The following is a 27,868-nucleotide window of genomic DNA, read 5'->3' on the forward strand; positions in this document are numbered from 1 at the left end:
GATAGAACCCTCTCGATGCGGGGTCTACCGTGTGGTAGATGACCTTGACTTTCGTTAACTCCCTCGCTTTTGGCTCAGGTCGCATAACTCCAGTCACAATCATCTACCACACGGTAGACACCGCATTGGCGGGCTCTATTGGTTTAATTGTGACCCAGGTAGGAGTCCCAGTATGAAACAGGCTTTAGTAATACAATATTTACTTTAAGAATATAACCGTCTATTAATGTTCATGTATTATGTAAGCTTAACGTACACATAATGCACCCATAATATCATAATATTTCAAACCACAAGGCCTTGAGTCGGAATTGTTTCTTTTTTGACAAGTGAGCATCATTGATTATTTGTATTTGCAGACTGTGTGTGTGGCTTATTTTTGTCCATATATTTGTGTTCAGTTTGTTGCAATGTTGCCAGCCTTAAAGACCTACATGTTTTTTTTTTTTTTTTTTTTGTATTAATACATGACTTTTAAAGAAGAATATATGTTTTTCTTCAATTTAGTAAATCTAAATATTTAATGTTATGTCTGTGTTGTTTCTCTTTATTTCCAGCATAAATCAATCGAAGAAAATATGTTGATTTTCTAGCCTTTTGTTTCCAGGAAGACAGTGATTTTACATTGTGTTTTCGTAAAGGCCCGGTCACACAGGCGACTTTTATCGACTGCAAAAAGAGGGCGATAGATGTTGCTGGCTATTCGCCTCGTGTGACCACCCAGGGCAACACCCCGGCGACATGTGTCCCACTTAGGACAATGTTCTATTTTTTAGGCAACACAAGGCGAACATTTTCAATACCAGCCAGTCAAATTTGATAGTAGTGTCACATGATGATAAGGCTAGACCAGAACCTCAGACAGACTGCGTATATAGTACATTCTGATTCCTGAATTTCATCAGTTATATAGTCTATAGATAATATGCAATACATTGTGTATGTGGATAAGCGAATCTTAATGTCCACGATTACAATAACATATTTAGTTATTAAATGTTTTATTTTATATTGAATAGTATTTGAATCTAAAAACAATTTAAAAAAAATTAATTAAAAGTGTCATTCCTGCATTAACCCCCAAACATAACATCTTTCATTTTAACAGTAAACAAAGTACAATTTGTTTAAAAGAATTTCAGGTCTACTTTATTGCTCTCGAAAGCCTAGAATTAAAAGTGCAGTATATTGAAAGCATTGTTTAGGATAATGAACACTGATATATTTATTATGTTTGGCATATTAAATATGTAGATTTAACTAAACAATTCTACTAATGCACACCTTTTATTTAATTAAGAAGGAACTACATGTTTGTTTAGTACATTAGTACATTTTTATTTCGTCGTCTTCCATCACATCATGTTTACATTTCGTGACAAAAAACGCGCATTATGACTGGGTTGTATATTACTTTGTTGCCTGCGTGCTGCTAGCTTGTCGACTGCAGTCTTGTCTCCCGTATGACCAACGCAAACTGCAAGGCAACAAATTAATTCCTCTTGTTGCCGTCGAGAAAAGTTGCCCGTGTGACCAGACATTAGAGAACCTTGTAAAGTCCCTTCATTTTTTGTCCAACAATCCGAGCACAGGCTAGCATCGTCATACCTGCAGCTCAGGGTTAAAATCAAAGTGTTTGGGTTTGTTAATAAAGTTTTGTATTTAAAAACAGTGACAAACTAAAGGCGGGGTGTGTTTTCACTGTGGCGCGGGAGTTTGTACTTTTTTTTTTTTGCTGAATTGAGGGGAAGTTACAACCGTAAGCAGAAGTTGGAGTTACAAGCGCGTAGGAGGCCCAGTCAGTCGGCACCGGTAATTATTTTGTTGTACTGCTCTCAACTTTCATTTATATTATAAATGTTAACCAGCATAGAACATAAGAGGTAGCTGTGGCAGCTTAGATTCTTATTTCCTGTCAAACTACTTGCGTTTGATACAAGTGATAATGAATTGCTACTGTATAGTACGGACATGGCAATATTTTTGTTTTGTTTTGTTGTGTGTGTGTGTGTGTGTGTGTGTGTGTGTGTGTGTGTGTGTGTGTGTGTTAAATTTGGGTTTCAGTTGTTAAATAATTGTAATTGGCATGGTCTGTGCGCGAGTCATTTTCCATGACAGTGTACAAAACATTTCTATTTATGATAACGATTCTGTTTTTATAGTACTGTTGATGTTCATAATGCAGTCAAAGGCGTCATGTAGTTAGTTTTTCTTCTTTTTTTGTAGTTGGTCACTGTTCTACATAAATGTATAAATGTTCAATATTATTTTTCCCTACCTCCAAGCGACTACTGACCCATCTCTGCTTCAGCTGCAATTAGTACTATGGCCATTCAAGCGGCCGTGTGTCATGGTTGTTCTTAGACGATTTTTCACAAACTTTAGCGCTAAACAGCTTCTCTCATTACTGCAAGATGTCATTGGAAGTGTCAGGACTTGCTGGTATAGCTTTGTAATTTGGCTGTATGCATCTAGCATGTTGCTCAGAAACAGATAGCTGTAGTAGGCGGTTGTGACTCAAGTCTAGATGATAAAGTTTATATTCCTGCTCTGCCATATGTGGGTCTGTCCGCCTCTCTTACATAGTAAGCTGCAGATTTTTTCCAACTGAAGGAGGTGTTAGGCTATTTATGTGCTTCAGCAGAGGCAGTGCTTTGGTGCTAAACCTCTCAGTGGTGCTTTCAATGATCCAGGGTTGCAAAATATAATTTTATGTGAATTGTATCCTTTGTGAACGAAGTACGGTTTCATTTTGCCACATGGGATCCATTATTTTGGCTGCCGCCTTCTCTGATCTTCTTGAAACGCTACTTCTATTTGTGAAGTAAGCTGTTTCAGTCCACAATGCCTGAAATGTTTAATCTGACTTTAGTCTCTAGTTCAGATTTGCAGTCCTCAATCATTTCTGCTGCTGTAGTCTGTCACTTGCCTGAAGATATTTGGACACCACACCTGTCACTGAAATAATTCTACTGAATGCTTTCAGATAAAAACAAAAATCAAAGTCAATTGCTTTGCTGAGTGCCAGAGCTGTACCAGATGTGTCTCTGTCAAATGCACTATCAGCCTGAATTTGTTGTAGTGTCTGTACAATTGACTTGGTTGTGAAAAGGAAAGCAGAGCTTTGTAATTGTCAGTTTTGCTTGACCATCTTGCTATGCTCATTGATTTCTGAGTTTTGGTAGAGTCTTTGGAAGTCTTTCAGTACTGAAAAAAACAAAAACAAAAACAAAAAAAAAAACAGGTCATGTCTCAGTAGAATTTTTGGCTTTATTTTAAACACAAAAGCACAGGAATTACACATTTTATAAAGTAAATGACATTTCCAAATTGAGAATCCTGAACTTTCAAGTTCAATTTTAGGCATTGATCACCTCTACGCTACGAAAGATTACCAGTCAACAAGTCAATTTTATATTTTTTTATCTGTGATATGGCAACCGACATGGATGGATGAAATTCGAAATTTACTCTGTGGTTGGGGTTGGGGGGGGATTTTGTTTTATGATCTTTTCAGAATTTGGATCATTACAATTAGCATGAAAACCATCAACCCATTAATTTTATTGTTTTGTTACTTATTCTCCTGTTTCAGAATGCATCGAGATGTCTACGTCATCTGCTTTAATAAGTCAGAGCCCGCTGCTGCTGCCTCAGAATAAAGAGAAGACAGTATATGATGGTTTTATTACAGTTCAGGTATGCTTTGTTATTTCATTATATTCAAGGGATAGATAATACAGTAAAGTATTTTCTGAAGACATTTTGTTGGGTGATTTATAGAAACGCCCACACACAAATACTGAGCATCAAAAGAAACTTATCACTTACATCTGTGCATTAAAAGAAAAATCACTTATATTTGGATAAAATTCACTAGGTGTGATAAAAAAATGACAAACTCTGTTTTAGAGCAGGTGCAGTGACTTTATTGTGCTGATTAACGATTGACATCACAAAGGTGTGTGACTGGTTATACCGTCTTGCCAGGTTTGAAATTGCTGGCTGTGAGCACCCAAGACAGCGAGCCACAGTACGCTGCCCTAGTCCAGTCTCCAACATGCCGATTGCACGAAGGCGCTGCTCTCTTGACAGATGCAGCATATTGTTTTTTTTTATTTTTTTTATGTGATTTTCTTTATTGTTTTTATTCAAGCTTGCAATTCAACAGCTGAAATCCCTCCATATCCAATGTCCAATCCACTGTCTCACTAATTAGGCGATTTAAGTGCATATGCTTCAGTCATAGTCACCTCAGGCGTGTCATAGTATGAATGAATGATCCAACAGTGTAGATTCGAGCCTGCAAGGACATAGCTCCCTGCACTGAAGCCAGGCGTTGGCTTTTAATCGGTAATCAGTGGTACTGTTTTTGTTCAAATTTGATAGCGTGTAGATTTCTACTCAGTTTAACATAAAGTAAACTCAGAAATCTCATTCCTGCTTGTAACATACAAAGGTTGCTGTGTTGTATTTATGGATAAACTGAAAAAACTAAAATGTAAATATCATAGGAAGGAAAAATGATGATGATGATAAACACTAATGTAATGTAAAATAGTACTTCCTACCATTTTGGTTTCATTGTGGTAAAAACAGGGAAATAAAAAGAATGTGATAACAACAATTCAAGCATATTGAAGTTAGTGTAAGATTATTTGTGTTATTGTTTAGGACCAATACATTCAGGACCAGTAAGTATTTCAAAATGAGGTTAGCATTTATATTTACAAAATTAATAAATCATGTAAAATATTTAATTAATAAAACATCATTATTACAGTTAAAATAATTTATAATAAATGAAGGATGCTTGCTTTTAAAAGGCTAACAAGTCTATTTGTTAACTCTCCTGTTATCATTAAGCTTTCTTCCCACCAGACTCGAAGCGGCAAGCGGAACTGTGCAGCGATGCGTCAAAACGAATAGAACCTATACTTTTGATAAGTATCTTTCACACCACAGGCGATGTAGGAGCAGCACAAAATAAATAGGATTGAGTCCTATTTTTTGCGGTTTGACGCACGTTAACTAGGGCATTGAGCAATCGGAGAACAGCTTCAATGTATGTGGCCCAGCAGGGTGAAGCAGCATCCAGAATGACGGAGAAAACAATAATACTTGTTGAAAAAATACCCAGTTTCTGACAAAGGGCATCACAATTATAAAGATACAGATTTGAAAGACAATATATAGTATTGTCTATAGTCTATTTCGTAGGAACTGGATAAGCCTGATGTGTATGATTTATTGCCATATATGTTGAAATACTGTCAGAGAAGACACTTGTAATTTCCACGTCATGTTGACGAATATGTACCAGTCTTGATCATAGTTTGTCAGTAGCAATTTTGAACAGTTGTATTGATCTGGCAGTTTTCAAACCTGTCGCATCGCCTTTGTGTGTATTAGTGTTTCCCTTCTAATTGTATAAAATTATTGAAGGGTCTTGTATTCAATAAGCTTTATTGACAAACCAGGAAGTCAGGTGGGTTGAAGTTGTACAACATGTGAGCTGCTGCAGTAAAGCCCGGGACAGACACAGACACATGTGGCGTGGCAAGGGAGGCATTTTGCCACCTGTATTGCTGCTTTGTTTATGAAGGTCACAAAAAATTTGATGGATGTGTGTGTAACAGGATGGCGTGTTTGTGACATCAGACCTGAAGAAACACTCAGTACTGCCAGGTGAAATGTGAATTGCGCTGTTGCACAGTTTAATAAACAAAACAGAAAAATAAAAGGTTGAACAAACGAAAAACACTTTGTAAAATAAAACGGCACAGTAGCCAAAGTGAACAGACAAACAAAACGTACTAACACTACACGAAACAGACACTAACAAACAGACAAACACGGTGAGCTGCTATTATTTACTTTTATTATTACCTCCGTCTCCAATCCCGTTCTCCACTCACTGAACACACAACCCTGAGTGAGTGAAAACATGCTGCTTTTAGCAGCTGTACTGATACTCGATTGCTAGTCAGTCATTCAATTAGAGTCTCGGTACAACTGCACGTGAATTAATAAAAGTGCAATTCCCCATGCTCATGTATTATTACATTTTACCTGCACGTGAAGTGCTGTGCAATCCTCGTGCCTAAATACAAATATACATTTTAAACACTTGTGTTACACAGACCCATTTATATCCCGTGTACCAATGACTACACCAACATTAACACACTACACGTAACATACAACACAAATAAATAGCCAAAGGGCGGGGCACTTTGCCACAGTGTGGCATAGTAATGTACGGAACACCTAAAGGTACATGATGTAAAAATAAAATGGGAGACTACTGTCTCATGCGCAAGACATAATATCTTGTACGCACGACTTGCTATAATATCTCGTGATCACGAGATAGTAAGTTGTGTGCTCGAGATAGTAGCCTTCCTTTTTAATTTACACCATGTCCTTTTAGGGATTCTCTAGTAATGAGTTCATTGAAAGGAGACAAATAATGTTACACAAGCATTTTCCATGCGATCTCCAGGCTATAGGACGCATCCTGCACTGCAAGCGGAGCGCCTTTACTGGATGTGGCACTCGGGAGCCCCCAGTGTATTTATATTTATACTTTGTTTAAAAATTGAAATTGATTCAAATGGCGTCATTAAGAGGAGAACGGCATGTTTCCATACAATTAATTCAACCATTTCATAACTTAATATTAACAAGGTAATAGCTTAATAATCATGAACAACAGGATCTCCCGGATACTTGTAACTCAGTTAACTAGGGATTTCAACATGTAAACAAAACGATGGCGTTAATCACTTGCAAAACAAAATAGAAAAACGCTTTTAAGCTTCCTTTATGTTTACTTTTACTTTTTTTTTATTTTGTTCAAATGCAGCTACCGTAGTGTATTCAGCTATACTGTATGTATTGTGTGTCACAGTTCACATGGAAGGAAGAAGGTGCTGAACATCAGTCAAATGCTGCAAATCCATAATTGTTTGTGAACAATTTATTACATACTTGTTGTCTTTGGAAACAAACCCTCAAACATTTAGTAATATTAATGATCATGCACATTATACTGTTTGTAATATGTTATCTTACGCAATATAGTATAGTATTACAAATTTTATACTTATGTTTTAAAGTATATATATTGCATATAAACTAAATACATCCTGACTAATGTCTTGGCTGTAAATATTTAAGAGGTACAGTTTCATTTGTTGCTACATCAACTTATGGAGTCCCCATTGGAGATAGCACTGTCAATCATGGTTCTCATCATTAGCTTTATAGACTGAGCTAAGGTCAGAAGCATCCACAAGACATAAGTGACCTAAGGAATTCAAATTAAATTACCCAGAGGATTATTAGGATACAGAGGATTATTAAACTGACGAATACCCATTAACTTATTCTCTGTGGTGTAGTCCGATTGCGCATGCGTAACTTATGAGTTAGCAAAAAATAAACTGCGCATGCTCGAAGAAAATTTTAAATAACTAGCTATATACTTTATAAATTTTTTCGGTTCCAAAAAAAGATGTAGTGTTTTCTCCTACATCATCATTCACACTAGCAAGTATTGGTACGAATGACTTAAAGCTGCTCAACAAAACCTCTCCATGTATCTACTATTCTATTTATCTGCACTGTCTATTGCCTTTGCCATTGCCCGACGTGAAGCTTCTACTTCAAGCTTTTTTTGCAAAGCTGCATTATGTGCACTGCCACTAGAATGTCATTTAATGTAACGGTTTTGTAACAGCGTCTAGCAAGCGTTACAGTGGCATAGAGGCTGCAGACTGAACTACTGATTTGACCACAATCATTAATAAACTCAAGCCATGGGTAATTCTTCAGCCAGTTTGGTCTTTCACTTCACTGGCATTGCCTGTTTGTGTTTTATTATAACATTCTGCATTACATTTTTAATATAAAACAATCAGATGCCTCATCGTTGCAAGGTGCTTGTCTTTTTAATCAATGGTCCATTTTGTCTAGGCCATGTTGTCTTTTTAAGTTATAAGAAGAAACATCCCAAAGTCACTGCTTGTAAAATAAATGGGGTTTTTTTTGCCCCCCAATACTGTTTATTTTCTTCTTGCTGCAATAGACTGAGCCGGGAAGGCTTCTATAAAAACAAACAATAAAACAATACTGCCGGCTGTCACTGCTCTTGCCCTGTGTCCGCTTCCTGTGCAGGAGTGTGTTTATTTGCATAGTTTGGCCAGGCACAGGTACTTGTGGAGCTCGTCCGGATCCGTGGATTCAGTGAACTGGAACTGGGCTTGCTCTTCTTGCTCTCAGGTGGCAGCGTCTGCGTATACCCCCCGGGCTTCCCTCTCCAGGTCGGTGGCTAGTCGAGCCAAAGTCTCCCCTGCCATCTGCGCTCGCCTTTGGAAACTGTCTAACAGTAGCTTCTGTTCCCCTGTATTGCCAAACCGCTGTTGGAGGGTGCCCAGCCAGGACCCATGTGCTCTGCCGGCGGTGACTGCCGTTTCCCAGCACTGCTCCTGGTCTTTTCCTCCATCCGGATGAGCTCCGTCTTGAGTTCCTTGGCATACTGGGACAGTTGTTCCATCCTCAATCCCGCTTCTGACGCCAGTGTAGCGTTTTGCCGGAGGCAGAAAATGGAGAAGACATGCTTTTTTCAGTTGAATGCTTTATTTGATTTTAGGACGCACCCACACAGAGACTACTGCTCTATCAGCTTCACTGCATTCCATGAACAACAACCAGTTTGGTGTCGCAGAACCTTTTTATAATTTCAGCTCCGCCCTTTATGCAGAACAAGGTACCAGAGCTGACACACATCCCATTGGCCCTCAGCTGCACACCAGAACCAATGGGCACAGATGAACAACAACCCATCAAGACAGACAGATAACAACCAATGGGGAAACAGACCAGGGAAGACAAACGGGCAGCGGGTTACATTATACACTGGAAAAGGTAAACAAGCAGCGGCTGGACACAGCGGGGAGGGAATAACACACAACATGGAAACTCAAACAAACAGCAGGGAACACAGTACATAAACATCAATGCACAGATTGCTACAGTACTGTCTTTAAATTGGGGCTTTAGTGAAGACCGCTTGTGACCTTTCAGAAAGGTACTAATCCTTCGGACTAGTACCACAATATTGTTAGTTTCTAACCCTGCACATATATATATTAATGCTCCAGATAAGCTGTGTAGCTGACGTTTTTACATATTAACAAACCTAATCTACAAACTAAATTAAAATTGAATGTGTAAAAATCCACATAGCAATTTCGCTGCACAGCTTGTCTGCCTCCCCTGCCACCTCCTCTAAAACTTCCACTAACAACTACTTTGCCCAGAATATGTCTTCAGTTACTAGGAAAGTGTATACAAGTAAAACCAACCTAACACACATGATCCAATCTCTGGTTAGCCCTGTTGTATATAAACACCCCAGTCCAGCTATAAATACAACTGAAACTATCATCCAAGGTAACCACTAAAACAAAGGTGCCTATAATATTAAACAAACAGTTTTATAACTTTTGTGTTAATGCATTTCCTTATTTTATATGTGTGGCTTTATATTGTTTTAACATGTAACATGTTCACTGAGCTTAAGAATGTAATGTTAAAATATAAGTAGCGTAATTAATTTGCAGAGACTTGCGGTTTTAGGCACATGCAACCCATTGCAAGGGGCCCCCTGTTGTTGTGGCTCAAAAAAAACTTATATTCACCTCAAGTCTGTACCAGAATTATTGACTTATTAGCCATTGTACCGTTCTTTTTATCTATGAGGGAAATACATATACAGGCATCTTGCATGTGTAGGGTTGCGTATTTCAATGAACCTGGAAACTTATTAAAATAAATGCGTTTCCAGCTAATGTATCGTCCTCGTCTCTTGCTCGACTACATCCTGGGGGAAATTTGCTGGATTTGCATTGCCTTACGTTTGCTTTTGACTGCCTGTTGCGTCAGGGGATAGACGATTTTCACACCTGAGAATGACATTAATCAAAAAACTTTACCTTCGACAACGTTGCAGAACAATATGCACCAGATTTGCCGAAAATAACTGGATTATTCAGCTAGAATTGCACGCTTTGCCGCTGAGAAAGTACCAAAGGTTAATTTCTAACTGTGAATGTGTTTTCTTGAGATTGCTGTAGTAAAATGCAATGCAAATAGTCGTTTACCTGTTTGAAAATCATGGTATACTGTTGTACTGGTAAGAATACAGGCCCTGGAATCGAGGTTTGCATGGGGACACTGCAGGGCAAATGCTGCCACTGTTTGCAGAGTCTGTGATATCTCATTAAAAATGCGCAGAGCGGATTAAAGAGTCTTGTAGAAAACACGTGGTTGTACAGTAGCTCAAAGTGACATTGCATTTAAAATGGAAGGCTCTTTTTTAATGCCTACCTCCTTACTATTAAAGATTGTACAGTATTTATCGAGATTACTCATGACTTCTAGGTAATGTTGCATTTTACCCCATGAAAATACATTTTACTATCTGTGTTAAAATTAGAGGGTAAGTTATTTCCAGACCCAAAAGCTTATCTGGAGCAGTTGTGTGTGTGTGTGTAAGTAATTATATGTAATACACAGTATTCCTTCAAATTCAAGACGCAGCCCAAATTTCCCACCCTCAAATTGAGGAAAAAATTAAATATCAAATAAATATGTATTTACAAAGTTAAATCCTCAATTACGTACAGGAGGCAATTTGCAGCTGTCTGCTATCACACAGACCATGACAGTTATGTGTTATTTGTCATTTCCACTTGTGATAACTCACACCTGTTTTTCTCCCAATTCGTGAACAGTGCTATTGCTTGGCATGCCGAAAAATATGGGGGTTTGATCAGCATTTCTGATCTATTTGTTAGAAATGCTAAAATTGCAAAAGTTTTTCTTAAATTCCTCAGGATGCTAATGACGCTAGTCCTGCATCGGGTCAGGGGCGCACGGGTGACCCGCAAAAGCGCGTCGGATTCGGGTCGGAATGTGAACTTTTTCGTGGTTTGCGGTTCAGGTGCGGATAAAAAAAAAAAAAAAAAAACAAGTTAGTCGGCGCAGGCAGTAGGTAAAGGACAAACACTTGCGGGTTTGGGTCAGGTCGCAGGTAAGAAGACGGTGTTGCAGCGTGTTCGGGTCGGTTCCTGTAGTAGCAGGTCCGGGTCGGAAGCGGGTCATAAAAATCGGACCCGCACAGGGCTCTAAATGACGCTTCTTTGAAAATGGCTGCCTTTATGCTGTGGATGATTTGAGATTGGGCAGTAACATGTTGGTTTGTCTTTTCTCATAAGTCAGTCATGTTGCTGTTTGTGTACTTTGGTAGTCATGTCTTTTGTTAGCGATTTTTTTTTTTTAAATACATGCATCATTATACTGTACTCGAATTTAAGATACAGGTTCTTTTTTTTTCTGAAGAAAAAATTGTTTAAAAAGTGCATCTTAAATTCAAAGGAATACGGTAAATTAAACAGGTTTCCAGGTGTAGTTGGAATTGTGACTTTTTTCTGATCTTGTTGTTTGTGTGTTTTAAATGTGCCATACTATTATCATGCCATATATATTTGTTTGTTTCTTGTTTTATTTCCACTGACCTAGGAGAAGGATTTTCGTTTAAGGATAATCCTGCCTTCAGATCTCCAGCTCAAACATGCAAGGTAAAAATAATAACGTTAAAAAAATGTATATAGATCCAGACTGCCTTGCTTTACCTGCTAATGGTATTGACTGTTCTGTTGTGGATTGCTGCAGATATTTTGGGCTTGAGGCTCTAAACTGGGGGTTGCAGAAATGTTACAGAAGACTTGCGAAAATTCAGCATCACAATTAGTTGTTTATTTTTGTTTAAAAAAAATGTAAATGCTCAGTCTATTGCAGTGCCTATTTTATATAATGATGTTAATAATAATATGAGTGTTTAGCAGTAAAAATCTGTGTCTAGGTGAATTTCTTTAAAGCTGTAGATTAGCAAACTGTATTTCGACAAGGTGGTAAATTGCAGACCCGTATCACTTAAAAGGAGGTCCAAGATAGAAAAAAGTATGAATCCTTGATCGCTTCAGTTTTAATTGCTGTTTTAATTTAAGAATATTCCATCAGTAAGCATTCCTGTTTAAAACTATTGGGTATCCTTAAAAGGAAGTACTGTCTGGCACCGTCAGTTCTCCAAAAAAAGGAATGAAGTCAAACACAATCTCAAGATTTTATTGTGTATGGGGACCGACATCAGCTAAACCTTCATTCACCCCCACCTGCTGAGTGGTCCAAGTCACATCTGTCTTCATGTTGTCCTTGTGATGTCATTAATTACTCTATTTTGTGGGAGCAGTAAGTACCAGTAGGTGTTTATACAGCTCAATCATTTTGCCTTCAACTGCAGAAGTTTGTATTTTCCACCTCACTTTTATTTGTTAATCTTTGAATGTATATTTTTCAACTTTCCAGCTGAATATTTGTTTCATGTTATATCTTTTCATTTAAAAGAATATATAAATAAGTATTTTGTTTGATAAAAAAAAATGTAAACTTATGCTAACTTTATTTTAGATTGCAGTGTAGCTGGCAGCTGAAACAGTTATTGCATGGATATCACCACATCATAAAGCAGGTACTTCAAGGAACATTTAAATTTATTCTTGGTTATGATTTTTTTTTGAAAATCGAAATAAAGGATTAGATACCAGTTATTAAATGTTGTTGGTTTGTGCTGTTGTTGAGTTATTGGTTTATTCACACATTATTCCTGACACTGATATTTGTTTGGATGTTGTTTCAACTGCAACTTCGATCACTAGCCTTGTTTCATCAGTTGGCCAGGCTCCTTTTTTTCCCAGGATTTTGAAAAATAAACTAGATCTTAACACGATTTACTCAAACTATAAATATAGTAAACTCTCATTAATACAAATTTCAAGGGACAAGCAAAAAAAAATAATGTCTTAACAGTAATTCTTATCAGGAGTGTAAGCCAAATGCATTCTGTCAGTTTCTATTGATGTTACATTACCAGTGAAATCTAATTTCAATGAAAGTACAATGAAAAGTACCATACATTTTATTGAAAATATGGTGTGACGGGGTAACCCATGTGTGTGTAATATATATAATATATATATATATATATATATATATATATATATGTGTATATATGTGTGTTATATATATATATATATATATATATGTGTGTGTGTGTGTGTGTGTGTGTGTGTGTGTGAATATATATATATATATATATATATATATATATATATATATATATATATATATATATATATATATATATATGGCTTCCGTTTCATGAATACAGGAAAATGGGCCAGTGTGTCAAAAAGCTGAAAACGAATTTACAAACCGTTTTTTAAAAACATAACTACGAACTAATCCTAACTTCCCTGCCGCGTGTCATATTTGTTGTACAGTCAGAATCTGAGGCGACGTACCGAAGTACTGTGTTGATACTCGTTCCCCTGGAAAATCTTTTACAAATCGGGTTTTGTACAACTAAGCAAACAATAAATCAAAGAATGTAATTATGAAAAAAAAAAATGAAAACGACCATTTAGAGAGAAGGCTTCATTATGACGGGGAAAAAAGTAACTTGTATCCTTGTTTAGCGTCAGTTTCCGAGATTTGCGGATCAAACAGCAGCTTTATTTGTTGTGAATTCAACATTTCGTTTACATTATATCCAGTCTCACAGTAAGATGTCCCGATGGGTTCAGGTTAAAAATGGCGTTCACAAACTTTCCAGGACTCGCTAGTATCATTCAGCAAGATTGGCGCTGACTTGAGAGAGGCTACACAAGCGACAACGCTCTGTATAGGATTGCTATTATTTTGTATTATGAACATTGTTTTGATAGTGGTTATAATTAGGATTAGGGGTGGGAATTTCGAATAGTTTCCTATTTGAATACACAGGGTGCAACCTTTTTGTGTATTCGATTACCCAAACTCTGGTTCCTTACGCTACCAAGAGTAAAGCAAATGCGTGTGCACAAGCAGACAGCATAACAGTGTAAGCTGGTAAAGTTTAGCCAGGTTCACAAAGTGTCAAACAATGTCCAAGACGAAATTTCTTCGCTCTGTACCCTATTTCCTTAGGCACAAGTTTTTTTTCTTTTTACTGAGTTAAAATGCATAACTCAGTGAGCAGCAACATCACAGCATGTATCTCTTCCAATTAAAGCAACAGTATAGCATAATATTGGGCAAACCGCCAAGTAAGTTTATAGTGTATTCAGAATAAAATAACACCTGTCATATAGCAACCTAAGTGTTCTACATCTGTTTAATTCTAACTCATATTTATAAAATAATCTTAGTGTAAATATTGTAACCTGGCCAAAATAGAAAATACATTCCAACATTACAATAGTTTAACAGTACTAATTACATCTAGCCATCAAGTACTGACATCAGATGAATCAGTCAAGTTACTTTGTTTATTCAATAACCTGTAAATAATTCAAAACAAGGATACTTGGTTGTATATTAGATGTCAACAGTAGATGTTTTACATTGAACAGCAGTCCAGAGTTTAAAAAAAAAAAAAACTTACAACTCCAAGTATCTTGCCCTTTCTTATAGTTACTGTGTTGTGGTGCTTAACATCTAGTATGTCTTTATATTCATCATAACATTAAATTACCTTTTTAATTTCAATGTTACCCAAATTTGGATTACTTCTTACAACACTTGCTATATACGTGTTAAGTGGCTGAAGTAACATATATTGGCTATAAAGGCTTTGTTTAGCCACTTTCTTTTGAGACGTGGGCTCTCTTTGGTTACCATACACAGTTAGAAACATACTGAAAATAAAAAAACCCCAAGGGGCCAGTAGTTAAAAATCTAAACGTGTGTGTGTGTGTGTGTGTGTATATATATATATATATATATATATATATATATATATATATATATATATATATATATATATATATATATATATATATATATATATTAAATGTATGGTTTGGTTTTTTAAAAACACTTTTGTTATTGTTGTTTTGCAGCATGGATGGGGTTACAATTCCCCAGCCACACTAAACTCGTGTAGAGTGTGACCATCTCGAGATTCATTAATTTATTGCTAAACATCACATGTATAAAAACTGAACGGGGTTAGTGTGAGGTGGATTGAGAGATGTGAGTAAAGAGAACTGAAGTAGAGCAAACAATTGCTACCCATGCTGGTTGTACACCAGCATGATACTTGTTTGTTCCTTGTCTGTTTTGTGAATTTATTTTGGCCACTGTGCCGTTTTATTTGTTCTTTGTTTTGATTAATTATTTGCTTTATAATAAAACTCGTGCACCAGTGCATTCAACCACAATACTGTGTCTCTGCACTTCCTGGTCTGACGTCACCCTCAAGCTATCCTGTTCACAGGCTGTAAGTGAATTTTAAAAACAAAAACAAAAAAATTGTGTATTTCAAATTAATGACACTTGTAATCTTCATGTCCCAGCTGTTGTGCATAGTGTTCTTTTTTTTTGTTGGTGGTACACTATTTGCCACTTTCAACATCTCCATTTTTGTCTGCTTGGATAATGCATGTTTTTTTTTTTTTCATTTCAATACTTCATGGAAATGACATTGATGTGTGAGCACTATGGCAACTCCAAATACATCATACAGTTAGTAGTCCCAAAACAGCACTAAAATACATTACTGAGCAAATCTGGATGCAACGTAATACGTTTCCCAATATCCTTTACACTCAGTTGTTTGAACTTGGGCAATTGGTTTAATTCACATTTTGGCAGTCACTTATTGTGACCATGTAGAAAATTTGTTAATTAAGTTAAGTTAATTTCAATGCGAGTTAACTGTATATCACAGCATCTACTGAACTAGTCTCAGGGTCAGCCTGTGAAACCCAAATTAAAAAATAAAACGCCTAAAAAGAAAATGTTATTACTTGTGTGTCGTTTCATTTTATTGACGCAAAGATATAACTTTATTACCAGAGTACAATATTTACAAGGCTTTACCTTCACACTGTGATGCCAAATAATTCCCACAGATTCTTGCTTTGAAATTTTAATACAGGTTTTTGGTTTTAACTATTCAAATTATGAATATGGTTGCTATGCAAAATGTTCTTATTTGTAAAAGTTAATGTTAAAATATTATGGCTAGATTTATGTTTTACCTTGGGCTATGTAGTTCATTATTATGATAGATTTTACATTTATTAGTTAATATTTTAAGCTAATGGAGACAACCATAAATCAAATCAGAAGACATTGAATGCGTTTAGTACTGTCCATTAATCTTGATGTAAAACGACATGCATCTTAAAGTGGATGGTTAGTTTTGTTTCCTGATATGGCACAGGGTCACTCAAGTTGATAACTATTTTACAAATTCTTTTTTCTCCAATAGCGGTTGCAGCATTGCTGTGATCTGGCTAGTTTCATGCTTGAACTCAGAACTCTTTTGGTGAGTAATAACATCTCTGTCTGTTAATATCACTTACTAGTGTCTGCATTGTACTATACTGACTAACAGAAAGCAACATAAAGCAGTAAGAGGAACAATAATGCAAGCCACCCAAACCGGCACAGAAATTAGCTGAATGAAAGCAGCATAGCAGTTATGACCAGCACCACAGAATAAACCCTGTGGCTGTATTTGAGAAATACAACCCTAGTTCACAGCCATGGTTACAAGATACTTGATTTTTCAACCTGGAATCCTGCTGGCAAATTATGTTGCTTTATCAACAGTTGTTCACTTTCATGTCTGTAGCACCCCAAACTGGGGATGATTACAAATTAGTTTGGTCAGGGTCCCAGCTTCCACACAGCATTAGAGGGATGATCCCTGCTTTGTCCTTCATTATCATAAAATGCCATTAAAAATCCTTTGTATGGTTTCAAATGTATAGCAATCTAAATTAAGTAGACATTGTCAAGTAATGCAATTATGAATTACAGCTGTATATGAATTTTAAAATAAAACATTCCCCTTTCCTACCAATAGCGATTAAATATAAATTCACCACAAAACAGTTGCATCTGTTCTAAACATAATTTAGCTTGCTGGAAATAAGGTATTATATTATTTTGGTCTTACCTGTTTAAATATTGTAAAAATAATAATTAATACTTCCCTCCACTTGCAAAGTCTTGGGGATATATTTATTTTTTCTGGCGTTTAAATTCCTGTACATTTCTCCCATAGGAAGTGGCTTTGAAGAACAGACATGAGATGCATGCGGCCCCACCTCCACAATATTATACACAGCTTATTAAGGAAATAGAAAGTCTTGGATGGGATAAGTATGTGTTTAATTATATAAATAGATAGATGTACAATGAAGTTTGATATACATACATACAGTAATACGTCGCATATCTGACTGTAGTGGGACCAGAGTAAGGGCGGATATGTAAACAGTTGGATGAATGAATCCTGTTTTACATACCATTGTACACAGCTGTAACAATATATTCACACAGTTATTGTTTTGAGATTCAGCTTTTATTGGGGAGCTCCCCTAAATCCCTTGTTTAGAAAGATACAGAGTATTAATGCTTGTGACAGGATAGCCATCTGCCGTGTGGGTGTGTGCATTCGCTGCTGAGTGACAGGCAGGAGGTCGAGACAGAGGTTGAAGCTGATACGTCCCGCAAATGAACAGGATTTATTTACATATCAACACACAGAACATCTCACGTGAACAGCACGAAAACTTTGACAGGATCTACAATATCTGAACTAATCTTCTCTGTTCAATAATAAACTCACGTTGCTGGAGAGGTTGTTCATGGCGGATACGCGACGGATTACTGTACATACAATGAAGTTTGACATGTACATTTAAAGCGATTTACCCACCCTTTTAAGTATTTTGTATTTAATTAACTGTGAAATACAAAATGTAAAGACAGCAAACTTGTCTGATGGGGCAGTCTCAACAAATGTTCAGTGTGGCCACTTTCTAATTCAACAACAATTAAGTTGCTTCAGGTATATGCTCTGGCTTACCTAGATGACATTATTTAAGAATTTAGAGTCCCTAGCAGGGGAACAGTTACACCTTCTCTCAATTTTTTATACTTTTTAACTTTAAAGGGGTGCAGATTGATTAATTAGAAATATAACTAACTCAGCATGTATGTATGTATGTATGTATGTCATTGTGGAAATTTTTAAGCTGGAAGGTTAAGTACAATTTTCCAAACAGTACATGACTGATTAATTCCTCCAATACAAGTGTGAAGATAAAGAAAACATTACATAGCCTTTCAAAGTAACAATGAGGGTTTAGTGAGAACCCTCCCGCATAAACAAAACCTGTTACCTTGTGTATGCTGGGCTATAACTGCAAGTGAAAAGATAATGTACTGTATCACATGCAATGTACCAGTATTGCCACATTATTGTATAAAACGTGCTATATGAGTTTAACATTTGTAGCTAGCAACTGATGTATTCACTTCAAACTTGAAGTTTATAAGGTATGAACCATTTTGGTGGTCCTCAACTTAAAGTGGTCTAGAGCACAAAACCACAACACAGTGCGGCATAATTGACTCAGGTCCTTGACTTCTTTTGCATCTAAACTTGAAGCTCTTTTATAACTTTAGCATCAGTATGTCTACATATTTTTGCTCTCGGTTGTAAAACTTCTACACTAACTACATGTAGCACTATGTATGATGGTCCTTTTTGGGCTAGTTTAGAACAAATTTCGAATAATTGCTCAGTAGATGTAGGTATATATACACCGGCACCCCCCTCTTGGGCTGTGGACACACTGGGCTCCTCCCTCTTGCACTTTGGATGTTTGGGCCACACCTTTCTGGACGCTCGGGCTCGTCTGCTCCTCCCTTTTAAGAACATAAGAAAGTTTACAAGCGAGAGGAGGCCATTCGGACCATCTTGCTCGTTTGGTTGTTAGTAGCTTATTGATCCCAGAATCTCATCAAGCAGCGTCTTGAAGGATCCCAGAGTGTCAGCTTCAACAACATTACTGGGGAGTTGATTCCAGACCCTCACGATTCTCTATGTAAAAAAGTTCCTCCTATTTTCTGTTCTGAATGCCCCTCTGTCTAATCTCCATTTTTGACCCCTGGTCCTTGTTTCTTTTTTCAGGTCGAAAAAGTCCCTTGGGTCGACATTGTCAATACCTTTTAGTATTTTGAATGCTTGAATTAGGTCGCCGCATAGTCTTCTTTGTTCAAGACTGAACAGATTCAATTCTTTTAGCCTGTCTGCATATGACATGCCTTTTAAACCCGGAATAATTCTGGTCGCTCTTCTTTGCACTCTTTTTAGAGCAGCAATATATTTTGTTACAGCGCGGTGACCAGAACTGAACACAGTATTCAAGATGAGGTCTTACTAATGCATTGTACAGTTTTAACATTACTTCCCTTGATTTAAATTCAACACTTTTCACAATGTATCCGAGCATGTTATTGACCTTTTTTATAGCTTCCTCACATTGTCTAGATGAAGACATTTCTGAGTCAACAAAAACTCCTAGGTCTTTTTCATAGATTCCTTCTCCAATTTCAGTTTCTCCCATATAATATTTATAATGCACATTTTTATTTCCTGCGTGCAGTACCTTACACTTTTCTCTATGAAATGTCATTTGCCATGTGTCTGCCCAGTTCTGAATCTTGTCTAGATTATTTTGAATGACCTTTGCTGCTGCAGCAGTGTTTGCCGCCACTCCTATTTTTGTGTCGTCTGCAAATTTGATCCCTGTGGTACTCCACTAGTTACCACACTCCATTCTGAGATTTCTCCTCTAATCAGTACTTTCTGTTTTCTACATGTTAACCACTCCCTAATCCATGTACATGTGTTTCCTTGAATCCCTACTAAGTTCAGTTTGAGAATTAATCTTATTACTTAATCTTACTACAGTAAAATGCTGCCTTTTGTATTCTAATCTATGTGAATGGCAAGGTAACAAGGTAAAAAGAGATGATTGGTGGAATAATAAGCAGTGCGTTTGTCTTTTAAATCTATGTGAGTTTGCCTGAAATATACAGAGTGCTTAACACAGTATAAACGATGCCTTTGTTATTGAAATGGCAAACGGCAAAAGTTATGAGTCTGATATAAATGACTGCCTGAAATAACCATGTACAGTGTAAGTGGTGGATACTGTGTGTTATATATATATATATATATATATATATATATATATATATATATATATATATATATATATATATATATATATATATGGTAATTAAAACCATTACCATTTCATTCAGCTTAAAGGTGAGGCCAAGGCTTTAAAATACGCTAGCAGTCAAATAGTTTATATATAGCAACTATTATAATATCTATCATTCATATAAATTACTCCTAGGATTGACAGTACAGAAGATTAATAATTGATGTACTTCATTCACAAATTATATTTCTTAATAATGGATTGAATGTGTGTGTTTTTTTTTTTTCAGTTTGTTTTATTAGACAAATAGACATTTCATTATAACTTTAATTGTTTTATTTAAAGGCAATAACATAAAAACAGCTCCCTATTAAACACGGCATATGGAGCATAAGTGAGTTTGTCTTGTATAGTATAAAACTGCAGAGCTGGATCAAAGGCCTGACAAAGTTTTATGTGTACATAAGTATAGGCTGACAGAAACCTCCTGTGTGTTCCAAAGGTTCATGTGATGGAAAACTACAACATAGTGCCCACTGACCACAGTGTGAGCCCTGACACACATAGTAAATATATGGTCACAGTAAGCAGTAGACTAGTGTATTAGCAGCAGTAAATCTGACGGAAGAAATGCATGTCCACTTGATATTACTTTCAGATTAACCGTAGGAAAGCAAACACTTTGAATCACCACCACCCCTTAATTTTAACAAGCCATTCATATATTTTCTCCCTAGGCTTGCGTACATCGACACAGAATTCAGCACCATCAAACTGAAGGCTAACGACACTTCTGGCAGAGAACATCTGATTACAGTTAAATTAAAGTCAAAGGTGAGGTTGCTTAAGGTTGTGTTCATGTGTAATATTTGCCATTCAAATCTTAGGTCATATAGACATGTAAATAATATTGTTTGTTTCTGACTGCCAAGCAACAACACCAATATAAAAATAGCAAGAAGCACATCTTAGTTATATGTAGTAGCAATTGTTTAGTGTTTGTGATGGTTAGAGTGAACCACGGCTCACTTAAATCAGGAGCTATAAGCACAAGTCCAGATTTAAGCACTTCTCACAGTGGACAAGTAAGGTTTTAGACACCCAGTCAAGGCTTATATGTGGGTTAAATTTAGCAAGGTGTGAAATTCTCTTGTGACCATCTACCCATTTGTAGTTTAAAAAAATGGCATCGTCCTGTCCATTTCAGTAGGTCAATTTAAACGTCTTTGCCATGAAGTTTAGGAATTGAAACTGAAAAGAAGTCCAAACCAACCTCTTTCAGTGAATGTTATATTATTCAATTTTCTTTTATTATACAGTGGCTTGCGAAAGTATTGACCCCCCCTTGGCATTTTTCCTATTTTGTTGCCTTACAACCTGGAATTAAAATGGATTTTTATTTGGATTTCATGTAATGGACATACACAAAATAGTCCAAATTGGTGAAGTGAAATGAAAAAAATAACTTGTTTCAAAAAATTCTAAAAAATAAATAACGGAAAAGTGGTGCGTGCATATGTATTCACCCCCTTTGCTCTTAAGCCTCTAAATAAGATCTGGTGCAACCAATTACCTTCAGAAGTTACATAATTAGTTAAATAAAGTCCACCTGTGTGCAATCTAAGTGTCACATGATCTGTCACATGATCTCAGTACATATACACATGTTCTGAAAGGCCCCAGAGTCTGCAACACCACTAAGCAAGGGGCACCACCAAGCAAGCGGCACCATGAAGACTAAGGAGCTCTCCAAACAGGTCAGGGACAAAGTTGTGGAGAAGTACAGATCAGGGTTGGGTTATAAAAAAATATCCGAAACTTTGAACATCCCACGGAGCACCATTAAAGCCATTATTAAAAAATGGAAAGAATATGGCACCACAACAAACCTGGCAAGAGAGGGCCGCCCACCAAAACTCACGGACCAGGCAAGGAGGGCATTAATCAGAGAGGCAACAAAGAGACCAAAGATAACCCTGAAGGAGCTGCAAAGCTCCACAGCAGAGATTGGAGTATCTGTCCATAGGACCACTTTAAGCTGTACACTCCACAAAGCTGGGCTTTACGGAAGAAGTGGCCAGAAAAAAGCCATTGCTTAAAGAAAAAAATAAGCAAACACGTTTGGTGTTCGCCAAAAGGCATGTGGGAGACTCCACAAACATATGGAAGAAGGTACTCTGGTCAAATGAGACTAAAATTGAGCTTTTTGGCCATTAAGGAAAACGCTATGTCTGGCGCAAACTCAACACCTCTCATCACCCAGAGAACACCATCCCCACAGTGAAGCATGGTGGTGGCAGCATCATGCTGTGGGGATGCTTTTCTATTGGCAGGGACTGGGAAACTGGTCAGAATTGAAGGAATGATGGATGGCGCTAAATACAGGGAAATTCTTGAGGGAAACCTGTTTCAGTCTTCCAGAGATTTGAGACTGGGACGGAGGTTCACCTTCCAGCAGGACAATGACCCTAAGAATACTGCTAAAGCAACACTCGAGTGGTTTAAGGGGAAACATTTAAATGTCTTGGAATGGCCTAGTCAAAGCCCAGACCTCAATCCAACTGAGAATCTGTGGTATGACTTAAAGATTGCTGTACACCAGCGGAACCCATCCAACTTGAAGGAGCTGGAGCAGTTTTGCCTTGAAGAATGGGCAAAAATCCCAGTGGCTAGATGTGCCAAGCTTATAGATACATACCCCAAGAGACTTGCAGCCGTAATTGCTGCAGAAGGTGACAAAGTATTGACTTTGGGGGGGTGAATACTTATGCACGCTCAAGTTTTCTGTTTTTTTGTCTTATTTCTTGTTTGTTTCACAATAAAAAATATTTTGCATCTTCAAAGTGGTAGGCATCTTGTGTAAATCAAATGATACAAACCCCCCAAAAATCCATTTTAATTCCAGGTTGTAAGGCAACAAAATAGGAAAAATGCCAAGGGGGGGGGGGGGGGGGGGGGGGTCAATACTTTCGCAAGCCACTGTAGTTGTTTTTCAGTCTTAAGAGGAAAAAGGTTCACTTCTTGTTTTTTTTACATTTTTTTTTAGTATCCAGCTGAATCTCCTGACTTCACTGCAGATTTTCCAATACCCCTTGTCATTTCTTGGACACAGCAGGTATTTAAGTTTGTGTTTTTAAAATAATTAAATACAATTTTTATTTATTTAAAAAAAAATAATCATTCACTGTCATGCCTTTAGCTGGCTGTACATGGATAGGTTGAACATTTTGAAGCTGTCTGTACTAGAATATGCAGATCACCTAAAAATAAAGAAAATCTTCAAGACCATGTATCAAAGGGAAATGCTGACCAACAAGTTTATGTGAAAAAACTGCTAAGCCCCTAAATTACACCTGATTGCTTTGTATGGCAGCAACTTAATTAAAATGATTGTAAGCCGCAGGAAAGTTGTGAAGATATGTTAGGACAGTTTAATTAATTTTGTTTTTGGCATCTAATTTCATTGTAGTGTTAGCTGGTGCAGCATATACAAGAATTCTTTATATGAGAACACTTTTTATTCTATATGGCATCCTTACAGAAATGCGTAGTGTTACCTTATGGTCCCAGTCTTCCTGCTGAGTTGATAATGTTTTGATGTATTTTTCTTATGCTGTGATGAGAGGCCTGCCGCTGTTGCTGTGACATGTTCATTTGAATGAATAATTATTACCTGCACCGTGGCAAGATGGAGATAGTAGGGCTCTTTGCGTCATGGCAAGCCTAGTATCCAGTGCAGGTGTATCACAGCAGGATCAGGGAGAGTTGGTGAACTACAGCCCAGAACCGACATTCTTGAGCACTGAGAAATGAGCACCAAGGCTAAAAGTGATGTTTCTGAATGCATTCCAAAGTGAGACAAAATATATTCTTAATTAGCAAGTGTAGTGATATAATAAATAGTTGTAATTCGTTATGAATAAAGGAGTGGCTCATGGACTATGATCAGTGATGGGACAAACACATTTTTTCATTTTTTTATTATTTGTTAAAAAGACAGTACAGCAGAGCAAAGATTGCAGTTGAACTTAGCACGGCATAACCCACTAAATTACCCCACATAGACACATTTTTGCAAGAATTCTTTTTGACAAGCTCTTCCCTTGAAGATCTGAATCCTTGGTTGGAAGAAAAAGACTTTTTTTTGTATGACTGCTGCATGTATTAAGTACTTTTAAGAGCGTTGTGGATGACAAATGCACTGCATTCATTTTGAAAGGGATTACTGTTCCTGGTAACAGTGAGACGTAAGATATATGTAAATATGATATAAATTTTAGACCTGCAATATAACATTTAAACATGCATTCTCTAACCTAGTGCCAACACTCCAATTTTATAAAACAAAACTCACATACAAAACTTGAGTCGTTAAACCAGCTTTTTTGCTGAACACCGAAAGTAGCATCTGCCTTTAGTTTGATCCAGGAGGACATTCAGATGAAAATGTGTTGTGATTTGTTTCATAATGACGTTTCAAGTTGCTCACCTTGTATAGGCCACAGTGTGCAGACGATTTGTTGCAGATGAGACACAGGTTTACCAATTTCCAGTGAAAGCAAACTCTTTCTCCCGGGATGGTTTAAAGCTTCATACTTTCGTTTATTACTTGTGGATGGTTTCGCTCAATGCCATTGTCTCCACGAAATGAACAAGCACTAATTTAAAATTATGACATTTACTTACAACTGCACTACCAGCTTTCACTCGATGATCGAGGTACGCATGCGCCAGCGGTGTCAAAAGTCAACAAGTGATGAAATATCCTTGCAGTTAACATGCAGGCTCAAAGAAACAGGAGAGAAAGAATAATTACCACGATTTAATACAGAGAACAAAAATAATAAACTCATTAGTTTATTTTTACTTTCTCTCGTCGTTTTTGTAAATTATTCTTTCTTCAGTACATTTGAGCCACAAAGTCTGTGATTCTGTAAAATCATACTACATTTTGGAAAACAATTAAACTTTTGCATGTATAAATTCATCTGGTTTTCCTCAGCAAACAGTATCGGGAAATTCAGTTATACCTAATAAGATTTAATATGTTTAATGTCTTTAATGAGCATTTCTGTAAAGTAGGTCATATTTTTGAAGATCAAAACAGCAATGCCTCTAATTTTGAACTTCTATGCAACAATGATAGTAACAGTCTGTCCTCCCCATGTTCAACCAGCTTTCAGTGTTGTTCTTTTCAAGTAAATTATATATTAAAATCTTTACAAGCTATTGACTGTAAGAAGTCATTAGGTCCTGATGGCCTAGATCTATTTTTATTAAAAATAGCTGCTGTAGTTATTGTAGAACCTATTACTTATATTTATAATCTTTCAATTGAGTCAAATTAACTGCCTAATGTCTGGAAGTCGGCCTGTGTTACTCCTCTTTAAAAGCTGGAAATCCATCTGACATGACCAATTACAGACCAATTTCCAATTTGTCAGTTTTGGCAAAAATGTTGGAACCTGTGGTCAGTAATCAAGTGAAATGTTACTTGGATGCAAACAACATTTTAAAGAACATGCAGTCTGGGTTTAGGTCCGGTCACAGTACTGTGATTGCAGCATTTAAAGTTATGGATGATATTAAAGTGACTCTAGATAAATATCAGCATGTTTATCTCTGTTCATTGATCTTTCCAAGGCCTTTGATACGGTTGATCATGCATTACTCAATTAAAAAAATATTGCGTATTGGATTGTAAGCAGCTGTATGGTTTTAAAATTACCTTACTAATAGATCACAGATTGTCAGACATGCAAATATGATGTCAAATCCTGTTTTGTTAAATAAGGGTACAGTTCAGAAGACAAGCAACCAAGATAGCCTCTATTTGTTTCACATTAACTTCTGTTAGCATATGCAGCTAACCTCTCCAAAAATGTATGGGCATATAGGTATATTCCTATATGCCTGGCAACACTATAGCACATATTTTATATTGTTGAAATTGAAAAGTACTAAAATGGTGGTGCTAATTTTTTAAAATTTAGTCATTCTAACAGAGCTAGGAATATCCAATGCATAGGGATGTGCTTTTGTTACATTTGTATGAACGTTTAAACCATATCCACACACACACACACACACACTCTTTATATTACATTTTGATACTGACAGCCCTGGTTAGTATTTTCTAAGCAAATAAACCCTGAATAAGCAAATTACATTTTAACATTGCAAATACTTAACTACAAAGCAAAAAATAAATAAATAAAAAACACGTACACACCAAAGTATATATTGAAATGTTTATATTATGGTTTGTAATTAAAGTTGCTAGTGGAGAACTATACACTTAAAAAAAAACGCATAGCAGATTTTTTTCTTCAATCTCTTAAAAATTGCAACAAAAACATCATTTAATCAGTTTTGCTGACAGGGTGGCACATTGTCAGGATCGAAAATGTATGACGTACGCCAAAATGACAAAATATTCCCAAAATTAACATTGTTTGCTTAAGACTTGCAATATTCATGTACATTCACTGTACGTGCAACATGCCGTGTGGCTATAAAAGTGGAGGGTTCTCAGCTTGCATGTCTTATTGGTGTTCACTGCAAACAATTTCAAAGTTATGCCTAGACATACCAAAGCTCAATGGAATAATGCTCGACACGGCACCTGAATGTTTCCTAGAGCACTGTAGGGTTACTTTGGCACCGATACCAGCAACACTTGACCTTCCAAGATCCGGTAGACGGCAGCCCAGGAGAGATTTATACCCCATACGCCCATTTGTGACAGGTTCACCACTGCAACCTCTACAACATCTGCAGTACCAGGAATGCATAAAATTTCCGACCAGACTGTCAGAAACTGCCTAGGGGAGGCATGTATCCGAGCAAGAAGGCCAGTTAGAGGAGTGATTCTTACACTGCAACATCATTGACTACGACTTCAGTGGTGTCATAATCAGAGTATGGCCCATACAAAGATGGAGAAACGTGGTGTTCAGTGATAAATCCAGATTTCTGCTTCGACGTGCAGATGGAGGAGCCCAGGTATACAGGCGATGTCATGAACGTTTTGCGGCCAACTCTGTGACAGGTTGACAGATTTGGTGGTGGGAGTGTCATGGTGTGAGTGGCAGACTGTCAGCTCTGCGCTATTTGTCGTGATCCCATTCATGAACCATCGTAATGTCATTTTTGACAATGAACGACCGCACACAGCCCGGGCCACCACAGCTTTCCATGTGCTTCCCTAGCCGTCTTGATCTCCAGATTTGAACCCCATTGAGCATTTGTGGCATGAGCTTGATCAACGTGTGCAACAACTTCACCCCGAGCCACAGACATTACAAGGACTTTTCCAGGCACTTAAACAAGAGTGGGTTACCATTCCCTGGCATGTTATCCAGGCTCTGATTTGATCCATGGGCAGGAGATGTCAGGTCGTCATCGCTGCCAGTGGTGGGCATACCTGCGACTGGTTTTTGTTGACCTTGAATTTTTGTTTGACCTTTGAAAGTGATATTATTGAATGTCTTAATGGTTTCTGTACAGGTTAAGGTTCTTGGAACTGTCTGTTTTACTATGCAAACTGCCATACTAATGCTATAAAAAGTACATTCAAAACACCTATGTGTTTCTTTTTTTGAAGAGTATATATACTATGAACACATTTTCGCATAGTATAATGTTTTTAGAATAGTATGTTTCTTAAAAGTTAATTTAACAACAAAAAGACAAAAACCTATTCCATATATATATATATATAT

The 27,868-nt window shown here is 36.9% G+C and overlaps 1 protein-coding gene across 1 annotated transcript in view; it reads left to right on the plus strand.

Moving 5' to 3' along the window:
* The first annotated feature begins 1,404 nt into the window (after positions 1-1,404).
* fancl (FA complementation group L) overlaps positions 1,405-27,868 on the plus strand; it is a 42,365-nt gene continuing 15,901 nt past the window's right edge. Inside the window, exons 1-8 of the mRNA XM_041250965.1 lie at positions 1,405-1,812; positions 3,596-3,699; positions 11,590-11,648; positions 12,538-12,598; positions 16,385-16,441; positions 17,186-17,283; positions 20,882-20,978; positions 23,191-23,259. Of these exons, the coding sequence (XP_041106899.1) occupies positions 3,607-3,699; positions 11,590-11,648; positions 12,538-12,598; positions 16,385-16,441; positions 17,186-17,283; positions 20,882-20,978; positions 23,191-23,259 (534 nt within the window). The 5' untranslated portion in view covers positions 1,405-1,812; positions 3,596-3,606. The remainder of the gene's footprint in view (positions 1,813-3,595; positions 3,700-11,589; positions 11,649-12,537; positions 12,599-16,384; positions 16,442-17,185; positions 17,284-20,881; positions 20,979-23,190; positions 23,260-27,868) is intronic.

This window comes from Polyodon spathula, chromosome 5 (assembly GCF_017654505.1).
Source record: "Polyodon spathula isolate WHYD16114869_AA chromosome 5, ASM1765450v1, whole genome shotgun sequence".
Lineage (NCBI taxonomy): Eukaryota > Metazoa > Chordata > Actinopteri > Acipenseriformes > Polyodontidae > Polyodon > Polyodon spathula.